The sequence below is a fragment of the Thermobia domestica genome, chromosome 7, assembly GCF_964235325.1.
Source record: "Thermobia domestica chromosome 7, izTheDome1.hap1.1, whole genome shotgun sequence".
Lineage (NCBI taxonomy): Eukaryota > Metazoa > Arthropoda > Insecta > Zygentoma > Lepismatidae > Thermobia > Thermobia domestica.
Window position 1 is genome coordinate 106,861,685 of NC_137460.1, and position 12,292 is coordinate 106,873,976.

At 35.7% G+C, this 12,292-nt stretch overlaps 1 protein-coding gene across 1 annotated transcript; it reads left to right on the top strand.

Annotated features, from left to right (window-relative positions):
* The first annotated feature begins 796 nt into the window (after positions 1-796).
* LOC145690303 (uncharacterized) lies at positions 797-7,980 on the top strand. The gene is made up of 2 exons (XM_081765079.1): positions 797-1,023; positions 6,804-7,980. The coding sequence occupies exon 2, from the start codon at positions 6,833-6,835 to the stop codon at positions 7,871-7,873; it is 1,041 nt and encodes a 346-aa protein (XP_081621205.1). The 5' UTR covers positions 797-1,023; positions 6,804-6,832; the 3' UTR covers positions 7,874-7,980.
* The last annotated feature ends 4,312 nt before the right edge of the window (positions 7,981-12,292 follow it).

Consider the following 12,292-nt stretch of genomic DNA (forward strand, 5'->3'; position numbering starts at 1 on the left):
TCTCAGTTCAGTCAGCCAAAAGTCTCTGCTTTTAATTAGATGGATTATTCGAACCAAGAGGAACTGGAATGGGGAATGGCGGGAAATTCATAACGAGGAACTGTATAATGTGTACCGTTTACCAAACACTGTTAGAGTCATCAACTCTAGGAGGCTTAGGTAATGTAGCCGGAATGTTGGTAATGTAGCCGGAATGGAGAAAAGTAGGAATGTTTTCAAAATTTTAACGGTAAATCCAATCGGAGAATGACCATTAGGAAGACCTAAGCGCAGATGGGAGGACAATATTAAGATGGATCTAGCAGTGATAGAAATACAAAGTAGAAACTGGATGCAGTTGGCTAAGGATAGAAGTCAGTGGAGAGTATTTGTGAACGCGGCATTGAACCTCCGAGTTCCATACGCCATAGAGTTAGTTAGTTAATAATTTACTATTAGAATAAATTGTACTATCCTATGTTATTTTAGTTCAGAGATTTTAAAACCCTTATTGATACTTCTCGTCTTTTCTCTGAATTATTCTGCACTTTCTAACGAAACTAACTATATGACTATTTCGGAAAGTATATCTCCTAATACTTATAAAATAAATAAATTTTAAGGCGACATTCAAAATCTTTCATGCAATGTTGGATGTCACAATTATGAACAGATCCATAGTAGCCAAAAGGGTCATACGCACTCTGATTCTTATTTTTAGTTCTTAGTTTTTTTCTTTTCTGGTCATCATAATTTTCTACAGCAATAATCTTATACACCAAGCTAACGAGCAAAAATGTCATTGTTGGAAGGGAATGTTCCTATGAAACAATATAGAACATATGTTTATTATAAAATTCAAAATCTTCGGTTTAAAAAACCAGTGTTTGCGAAGTGAATGTAATCATGATGTTAATGTTCTCAACCAAGTTGTTTCTTCTCCGACTTTGTAAAACGTTGAGCTTCGACCGACTTTCCTCACTGCCCTAAGAACAAACGGTGCTGATCTCTCTAAAGACATCTTTGAAGCGAAGAAACTTCACGGTAAGATTATCTTTGGGTGCTTTTCCTAGAACAGACCTTTTATGTTTTAATTTCTCATGTGATTGTACGTTTAAACCTGATGAAAATGCGCTACCTAGAAACATAAGTACACGGGTTGATCAGAAAGTGAGGTTACAAAGTCTGCAATGAAATATGTATATAGGGTGGTAGGTAACTCCACCGACAAACTTTGGGAGGCGACTCCTTATACGAAATGAAAGAAAAAAAGTTCTAATAAACATGGGTCGAAAAATGCCTCGTTTCAGAGTTATGATCCATTGAAAATTCGAAAAATCATTTTTAAAAACTCCCTAACTTAGAAACTATCCGAAGCGGTTTAAGGAATTACACAGGAACTAGTATGTTCTCTATCTAAATATCCATGTTTTACCATCCTCCGTTATGGGTGAAAGGAACTGTAAAATGGAAGTTGAAGTATAGGAATACTCCTTTAAGTACTAGTGGTGCGTTCGTTTCGCTGGTACCGGTGACTTCTGAAACATCGATATTTAGATAGAGCGTATACCAGTTCCTGATAATTCCTTGAACCGCTTGGGATAGGTACTATAGTCCTATAGTTTGAAAAATGATTTTTCGAATTTTCAATGGATCATAACTCTGAAAGGAGGCACTTTTCGGCCCATATTTATTAGAACTTTTTTCTTTCATTTCATATAAGAAATCGCCTCCCAAAGTTTGTCGGACATTACAGTCTCTCCGTAAACCTCTACCAGCTGCCGAAGAATTTCAGCCGCGGTTATGTGTTCCGCCGGCAGAAATCGAATAACTGAGTGGACTTCTTCGCGAGACCAGTTTTCCAAACGAATCGCCATTTGTTTACCTACAACTTGCGCCGTAGGTGTCGGGTGGCTGAAACTCTGCACAGTTGCCAACTTCATGTATTAAAATTACCACACAGTTCTCGTTCCTTTATAACAGACGAAACTCCAGAAATATCGACCTTGGAACCTTACTTTCTGATCTTCCCAGGTAGTAAAGATTAAAATATTTCTAAATCAGTACACTAGTCAACAGGACTTTTGTCACAGACTTGAAAATCGTCAGAAGCAAGTCAATTTTATGTACTATTGACGAACATGAACATCAAAATGTTCCGTTACTGTTCATTTTATAGTATATTATTAAAATCTATTTCCTATTTAGACACCTTTTGTGAAAGGCAGATGTTTTCATATAATCGTCTGTCTCTGCTACTAGAATTATGGTATTTTAATGAATTTGGCCTTATTGTATTAGTTTTATTTGGTTTTAAAATGCTTTCAACTAACTTCTAAATAAGATGGTTAATTAAGTTAAAATTGAGGGAAAATTATTAAATTCCCTAACAGAAATCTTCTGTTTCATTAGTTTGGATCCCGTCTTTACAAACTAGAAGTACGCACGGATTTAAAATCATCATCTAAAATACTCTGTGATATCACCAACAACTTTGGATAGTTTCGTAAACATCGAATGAATTATTGAGAAGAAACTATACATATATTAAAGAAAAATGGAAAACCTTTTCGCTTTGAAATATTATATCCCAGGTGGAAACACTTGTTTAGGATCTATAAAAAATATGACAAAGTATTTTAAAGAGATGTACGTCTTGTAGAAATTCACCGAATGCATTGTAGACCCTTCCTTCCTTTATAACTTATGTTCATACACACATGGTATTAACGAACGCATCAACATCTACCTGAAGGAACTATTTCGACGAAAGCAATATAGTATTTTTTTTTGGGGGGGGTAATTATAGCGTGGGATTGTATAGGCAACTTAAAACAAATGTTCAAAACTACATAGAACATGATATCCCAGGACTTTTGTAAACTAACATTTATAGAGCAGACGTGATGAGTTCTGGACCTGGGATGCTTTGTAAAGGCATCGAAAAAGGGTGAAAGTGGATAAGGATATATTTGGGATAGCAATAATTTACACAGCACTTGCCCTCGGCGATTCTCCAACGATGACTCCTTCGGCCTATTGTTGTCATCTCTCTGGTACATGTCCTCTATCTAATCGATGGCCAGATGGCTAGAATAGAAGTCCGGCGCGCGGATGTAGAGAAAAACTAGCGTTTCAGCGACGGTGAACTTAATCAATATACGGATGCTCTCCTAAATGTCGAGTCATTCTTGTCAAATATCCAAAGAACTTTGTGGTGGACAAGCACCTTATGCGTGGGTTTTCTCAGGGGTTCTCCCGTTTCCTCCGACTTTCTTCATTCCACTATTTAACTCATTTCTCATCATCACCGTCTCCTTTAGGCTAGCCGGCATAATCGTGGGACGTATAAAACTTAAAGATTCATTCAAATATCCAAAGACATATATACAGATATTACCCTTACTTACCGTGGTTAAATTTAGACTTTAAGACTAAAAAATTGTGATCCGCGCGTCTACATCTTCGTCGTAACATAACTTGTCTCCATAGCCTCATCATTCCGTCGTTTTTGTTCGACGGCCTCGGTCATTGTAATCTCAGTTCAATAAATTGCCAGGTGGATGATGAAAATGCAGTGGGTAGATTAACGTCAAATAAGGTGATTCTTGGAACGTGGACAAAGGAAACAATCCGCAGGTTTATTAAGAAATAGATAAAAGGAAATGAGTCAACACAAAATAGAAATTCTTTTATGTCTGAAATGAAACTGAACTGTTAGTTGCGCTAAAAGGAAATAGATTATATATATATATAACTTTAATATAGATCTGAAGATGAGAATTCACTGTAGATAATTTCAAATAAATAATGTATATAGTTTTCGCAGAATTTCAGTCCAATATAATGTCCCAAATTTGTTAGTATCATATATAATTCATCGTGTTGGACGCAATACCGTTACTGAAAGTAGTATTAATATTTCGCAAGACCAAATATATTACTATCATACGCTTTTACAAAGTTTGGTAATGTAACAGGAAGCCATAAATGTTTGCTCTGCCAGAAAAAAAAATCATTTAAAAATAAGAGAACAAAGTATCCTGACACCAGGGGTAAAAGTGAGGGAGAATGCGGGAAGACGCCGTTACCCCACTTCTAAAAATATCTATGGTGTCCCTCTACTTCCTAAGAAATTACAATGGGCAAAGATAGTCATGGGGGACGGCGTGACGTCATCCGTCCGCCACACATTTTCAGACCCACTTTTGTCCCTGCCGGTCACTCAACAACAACCAGAGGCAGATCTTCCGTTTGCGCTATAGACCTATTTACAGATGTCTTTCACATTAATAATAAACAAAATATAATCATTAGAATATTAGTTCTTTTTATTATAAAACGATAAAATAATCTTCTACATAAAATATCAGGAGTTAGTGCTTTTACTACTGACAGAGTAACACGGTAGTACCGTTGAAACTAAGAATATGTAGCAAGTGATTTTTGTTAGAAGTAGCTCACTATATTAAAATGACAGTGTAAAATTCTATTTAGTTTTGTGACATTTATAAATTGACCATACTATTTTGAATGTAGCTATTGGTATTCGCGTGGTACTGTAAAGTGTATTATTGAATTTTTCTGTTTTGGAGTTTAACGTCCCACTATTATGCTTCGAGGCTAAGGGAGGCTGTGATGATGAGATGGATGGTAATGCTCGAATGATGAAAATGGGAGGAAAACGGAAACACTCTGAGAAAACCCACGAACAGTATTTGTCCACTATAAAGTCCACTTGATTGATGCTGGGAGTGAACCAGGGATACCAAGCACCAGAAATGAACAAATCCATGAAAAACTGTGTCATGAATTGGAATATAGAACTTAAAATTGACGAACAAGGAAAGTTATTGGAAAGCCTTAATTTGTAGCTTAGTTTTCCACTGGAGTAGGAAGGGAAATGGATTTGTTGTGTTTAGTTTCATTTTTGGCAACTTTTGTCATGATTGGCTGAATCTGTTTTGATCAGCCAATCAGCGTTCAGAACCATTTTCTGGGATCCTGTTATATTTAGATGGAACTCTTTCTTGTTTTACAGTGTCTGATGAACCCAATATGTTCAGTTAGTTCGCGGAACTGTCACACATTTATTATTTTAAAAATAAACGTTGCTTTGCCTAGCGATTTCCATTTTTAGTGTAAGAAAAATAAAACAATTCATATCAGTTACATTTATTACATAATACAGTAATGAATAAACAAAATGTTTTGTTACGGTGCGTGAATCAAGCGAAATTCGTAGCTTTATTTACATGTCTCTAATTACATTCGTAAATCACATAATTGCATTGTGTACACTCTTACTGAACTTTTTCAGCGATATTGTCTTACTTTTTTTCTTTATAAAACTAACAGAACCTTTTTTTTCAACAAATCTTAACTAACTTCACACATGTCATCCATTTTTTTCATTTTTAAACAGTAATTCGAATAGTATAACGAAATTTTGCAGTACAACCACTGTGTTGTTATGCAACCATAATCACAGTAAAGAATGTATGGTTGCCTATAAGCACATTACTTGGGTGCAATTAACCCGGGATCCGTTCAGATATTTCATAGTCTAGCTAAGCTTCAAGTATTATCATCAATCGGGACCTAGAGAAATGTACATGGGACCACCAGGAAAGTATACTTTTTAAAAGAAAATAAATAAATAATTAATTAAAAAAAGAACACAAAATATGTATAAATGGATTGAATCGAGAACTTCCTCCATTGTTTGAAATGGGTTAAAATAGTTGCATAATGCGCAATCTTTGTTGCAAAGTCAATTTCACAGTCGGTTTTCTTTAAAAAGACTTTCTTGTAATTCTCATTATTGGCCTTGTTATGAGTTTTACCTTTCCAGGAAAGTAAATATAAAATCCTACGGACGAACCAACATACTTGTATACGAATATATACTTGTGTTCCATTACCTGCACTTCATTTCATCATATATATGTTACATACCATGCTCAAGTTTATTACAAAGACGAAGTAACTATAACTCATGTAGTCTACATAATCATAATTTTCATAAGTTCTGTATTTGTGTGAAGATTTATGATCCATGTTGAAAGAATTGAGAATTTCTTCCGAACCCTTCAAGCTATGCTGATGTCCTTTTCACTGCACATTTTTGTAGGCTACAGTTCACCATTCAGGATAGTTATTGGAAGTAGTCTTAAATTAGAAGAGTTCTTCTCAAGGTTCATATATATTTTAACAAACGTATACAGTATATATATTCTTGATTGTAAGTAACTAAGAAGAAAATCGTGATATGTGGGCACTTAATTACATGAAATTATATATTGTATGGGCAACCACGATTACCTTTATGTCTAAGGGGGGGAAATTAATATACCTTTGAATAAAACTGTACCATTTAAGAATACAAGTTTATGATAAAACGCGTTCCTTTGTTAGGTATGTGAGAGTTATTCAAGATAACTAATATCTTACGTTGCAATCGTTCGTAATCAGACTGTAAGATTTGTTAGTGTATTGAGCTTTATTAGCAATTGGAGATACATACGAAGTTAGACAAAATCGTGAAGGTAAAAGTGGGTGCAGTAGCTAATTGGGAAAATTTAACCCGAAATGATAGCAAAGACAACGTTGAACCAAATCTTGATTTTTCTTGTCAGACTTTAGTTGTTTCATTGTAGTAAATTTTCTACACACTTTTATCATTTAAAGTGAAACTAAATATATAACGTCCTGATTTTTATTCTGGAGTTTGGATAACTGACACTAAAACAAATGCTATTGTTGGATAAAAGGATCAGAAACAGAAAACGCTTCTGCTTACGGTTTTCTCCTTTCAATTACAGAGTTCTGGGGGAAAACATAACTAGAAGTCATGAGAGGTTATAGGATCATACTTGGATTGTTATCAATTGCAATAATGACACGGGCTGACAACAGAGTGCAAATTAGTGAAGACCAGTTTGAGGACACCAATGATGATGTTGTGATCCCTCAAGAAGAAGTGCTTGGTTTAACAGGATACGTTCCACAGGAAGAACTACTAGTAGAAGAAGATGAAAAAGAAGTATCTGGATTTTATGGTGATGTAGCGTATGCTAAATGTTTTACAAGGAAGGTACCAGATATTCCACGAATTCCAAGGGATCAACAGATTGCTTCTGGAAATTTCACAGCACAGAACAAAAGTTTTGAAGTATCGGTTTGTGATAGTTATACACCGGAGGAATTTCGAGAGAAAGTGGCTCTGTTAAAACTCATGAAAGGAAAATCGTGGAAGGAACTTAGAAATTTGAATTTGCTCTTTAAATCGCAATGTATTGCCACATGGAAAACTGTTAGGAAGGTAATGTCACCAATACTGGCAGATATTGGAGGAACAGAAATAATATTGTTCGTAGCTCCTCCAAGTAGTATGGATACCATGCGGAAAATCACTGCAGAAATAGTCAATGTAGCTCGCAAGCTTTTGTTCGTCGCTCCTTCAAATACAAGGAAGGCCATCAAAGCAGGATATTATACTAATGGGGCTGAATTTATTAAAGATGTTTCTCACCAACTGAAACTCAACAAAGTAGTCATTATAGATAATATTCAAAACATGAATGCTGACACTGCTCCTGCATTGTTATCCCTAACTAATTTGAATGTAATCCCTATTAGAGGCCTCGTATTACTAACACTGTCAGCAAAGCATGAAGGAGAGTACGACTTGAAAAAGAATCCAAACGAGTTAGCTTGTGCTTATTTGGCTACAACGTGGGCTACATATATTCAAGAGGAAGTTCTTGAAGAAATAGTAAAAACCATATTCCAGACGTCTATCTTGATATACCCCGAGGAAAATCATCTTGTTGTGTACGAATCTCCTGATAAAGAAATCTATACTAAATATCAGGAATCTGTAACTGAGTAAGAACTTTGGTAAATATTTGATGTGATAAATTCTTTCTAAAGCAAAAAAAAAAAAAAAAAAGTTTTAAATGCAAAACATGGAACGAAATTTAGCACAACGAAAATTATGAAGTCTGTAATTATGAATCTTTGTTTAATAATGTGTTACTTTTTTTAAAAAAAAAAAAATAGTATAGTATTTATTTTTTTAAAAAAGAAAATAAACATAGTAATGTAACATGATATAAATTAACATAATATACATGAAGTTTATTAAAAGTAACGTTTGAACTTTGCAGTGGGATAGAATGAAAACAACTGGTAATAATGTTCTATGATTATTTTTATTATGAAAAGTAATCAATAGCACTATGATCTGAAGATAATGTCATTCAAATGTCCTCCTCTGCTTTGATGTGTGACATGAACTTTCCAGGTCTACTTTTGCACACATAGTGAGCGGTAACTTTGAAATGGTGCATTCAATGCTCCGTTTCAGTTCATAAATTATTCCTGACATATTCTCACAGGCTAGAGCTTTGAGGTAACCGCATAGAAGATAATTCGTGAGGATGAGATTATATGATCTGGACGACCAGTTAATTTCACTATTTCTGGTCAGAATAGGTCTGGAGATTTTTTCGTGCAACAAGTCAAGAGTTTGGTGAAGCATGTGACAAGTTGCATGATCTGGTTGGGTAAAATATGATTTATGTCATAATTTGTCAGTTGAAGAGACAAAAAGCGTAATGGTTTAATTGTCATGTTCTCTCCTCCGAAAAAGATCACACCATTGGCCTCAAAACCACACCATATTTATGATGCTCTGAGAATATACTTAGTGAACTTAGTGGGGATTTTTATATGCGCAAATCAGAAAATCAAGTGTTCTGTAGATCAATTATGTTGATAATACATTCTTTGCAATGCACAAAACCTCTATGAAAGTCAACTTTCATTTTGATAATAAAGCAGAATAATTTCCATACTTTGTGGAACTGTGTATCTAGCTATGCTAAATTCAATCTGGCTATGCCAAGATCGAATACTGCTCCCCCATATGGGCCATAGCCGCACCAACACATCTCTCTAGACTTGATTCTATTCTTAATTTGTGTATTATTTGTGATGACAGAAATTTTTGCCATGGTGCGTATTTTCTATTTTTTATATTTTTTAAGAGTTGTGATGTGGTTATTAGAGGTTAGTGCAGAAGTCCCTTACTAACCTTTGTAAACGGAGCGTTAATGAAAGAACAACCATGTAGATACTTATAAGACCTAGGGGAAAGTTGTATTGTAGGTATGACCTTGACGGCAGCCATCTTGAAACCCGCCATTTTGAATTAGGGTCAAACTTTTTAAATGGGAATATGATAATATGATACATAATTTCGGGCTACAATTTAATCAGGAAGGCAATGGTGAAGCTAGTTTTGAGATACACACATTTGGGGAAAAGTTACAGGCATTTAATTGTTCACTTACTACGGGCGAAAGTGATGCCTAGCTGTGGATAAAATAGAGTCAAAATTCAGTCAAAATTCTCATTGAGAGCTCCTTCATGGCTAAGCGGTTAGCCTACGCGCCTTTGGCGTGGGAGACCCGCTTTCGATTCCCGGCGGAAGCTTATGTGGTTCGGATTCCACGTTAATCATTAGGTCCCGTCTCATATTGCCTCGCTGCTGAAAGGGGCGTTAAACTCAAAATCAACTCAACTCAAAATTCTCATTGAAAAACATTTCAATGATTGTGAGACACTTATCTTAGGGAATATGATTTTAGAGCTGAAAAAAGTTTCAGTACACGTTCTATACCTGGCAACAAAGAAATCCATCTAGTTTTACTGAGGGAAAGGACTTTCGAGTTTTCGACTTCCACGAAGTCATAACATTCAAGCTATGTAGCTTCACATACGATATATATGTAAAAGTATGAACATATTATCTGAACTACACCACCTATACAAAATGGTAAACAATCTAGGGAAGTTTGTATACAATTATTCACCATGTGTACATTATAATTAACACCAAAATTGGTTTATTTACAGAATTCTGAAGAATACTGTAAACATTCTTCTCAACGTTCCTTGCTGCACCACTAAAGTTTCAGTTGGTATTATTAGCGCACAAATCTACGACCTTCCTTTCAATTTTATACTCCGTTAACATCTGAAAAATATATATGAACACAATGTTATACCTTTCATCAGACTGATCTTGAAAGTCGAGAACATTAAGTTGCATTCCCCTCGCAGGATGAAGTTTTGAACCAACAATAAAAACAGTTTCGTAGACATATGATTTGAAGCGCCTCTATATACTGTAAAATAATTTACTCGATCCAAATATTTCTGCATTTCTGAAATCGAGTAGGGGAGAGTGGGGGAATCGTGCGGGTGGGGAATCATGGTGTGAGGGAATGGTGCGCTTCGGAGAAAGGGTGCGCACGATTCCTTGGTTTATAAGTTATAATTGAGTGCGTACAATTCCCCCAAATGACGTTAAAGGTAAAACATGTATTGATACCAAGGTTTCAAGTTTGTTCGCGCATGCCCAGAAATTACAACAGAAAAACTGAGAATTCCTACTCTCAGGAGAGTTTAAGAAACGCTTTGGATGCTATCAAAAATGAAAGAAGAAAAATTCGGGAAGGTGGCAGATGCTTCAACGTACCTGAGTCTACTTTGCTGGAAAACTTGTAGAAAATCATGCTATGCCTACTCCAACACGGCTTGGAAGAAAATCAACGTTTTCTGCTGAAGTGGAAACAGAATTGAAGGACTATATTTTAATGCTGGTAAAGTTATTCTACGGGTTAACTCCAAAAGAATTGCAACGTATGGCATTTACATATGCAGAAGATAATGAAATTCCACAATCTTTCAATAGGGAAAAGTCTGTAGCAGGTAAAGACTGGTTGTACAAATTTTTAAAACGAAATTCCGACGTAGCTCTACGACAAGCTGAAGGGACAAGTTTAAATAGAATTACTACGTTCAAGCAAGAAAAAACGAAGCTATATTTCTCAAACCTTCAGAAAGTTATGAATGACTTTAAATTTGAGCCAAGGTAAATCTACAACATGGATGAGACTGGCATCACCGTAGTCCCAAAGAAGTGCCCACAGATTTAAGCTCGGAAAGATGTGAAGAGGATTGGTGCTGCTACTTCAGCAGAAAAAGAGCGTACAATAACTGGCGTTTTTGTTGTCAACGCTGCTGGATTTTATATTCTTCCAATGCTCATTTATCCGCGGAAACGTATGATACCTCAGTTGCAAAGGAATGGTCCTATTGGGTGTTTTTATAAGTGTTCCAAAAATGGCTGGCGAAATGTACAATTGTTCATTGTGTGGCTAGTTCATTTTCAAACAAATGCAAAATCCACAACAAGTGACCCAGTGCTCCTTTATTTAGATAACCATGACATATTTCAATTGAGAGTTATGATCTCTGTAGGAATAACCAGATCCATATGGTATATCTGCTACCTCACACATCGGACAGGTTGCAGCCGCTCGATGTAACATTTTTGAGTCCCCTGAAAAATGCATTGTATAGGGAATATGATCTTCATTTAACTACAGCTGGCCATGAGAGAGTAACAGAATATGATTTGGCTGAACTCTTAAATAAAACTTTCATGAAAGTTGTCATAAGGGAGAAAGCTGTTTCAGATTTCCGCTCTAAAGGGATATTTCCCTTTAACTCTGACAAATTCCGGGGTCATGATCTTCCTTCCGTTCAGGACGTCACACTAGTTATTGCTGAAGATTCTGTCTCCCCCTAAAGGTTCTAACTAATCATATGACATTCCAAACAATGTAGATAAAGACTTAGTGAAAAAAATCCAAGTCATGATGATATTGTGCCTTCAACATCGGCAGGTTGTAGTTCGAACAAATCATGTAGCATTCTAAATAGTACAGACTTAGTGCGACAAACCCCCTTCCAAATCCTGAAGAACAAAATCATCCAAATCCTGACGGTCCTGTTCCTTCAACATCTGATGCAGGAAGTAATTCTTTCCTTGCCTTTGCCCCAGTGGGATTACGTCAAGGGAAAGTGGATACCAAATCTGTAAAGAATTCTCTGTTACCAGGACAACATTTAGAAATTTTGAGCAGTATGCCTATTAAACGCAAGTTAGCAGAGTCACAATAGAAGAAACAAGAAGGAAGTGAAAATAAATTGAATAAAGTAGCGAAGCACCATAAACGTCCGTGTGAAAAGAAAAGTATCAAGAAGAAGCTGATATGGAAAAGACAACTTTCAGAGTCGTCTGAGTCAAACACTGAGTATGAAGAAATTGTTTTTGATATTGATGAATTGGATGACATAGACTTAGAACTGGGACAAGGCCGTGCTTTGATCGTAGAAGAAACTAATGAACGTTGCAAAATTTGTGGTGATTTTGGAAAAGCCAATGACTTGTGGT

Coding starts and splice junctions, on each gene's coding strand:
- LOC145690303 (XM_081765079.1), top strand. CDS start 6,833: ATGAGAGGTTATAGGATCATACTTGGATTGTTATCAATTGCAATAATG.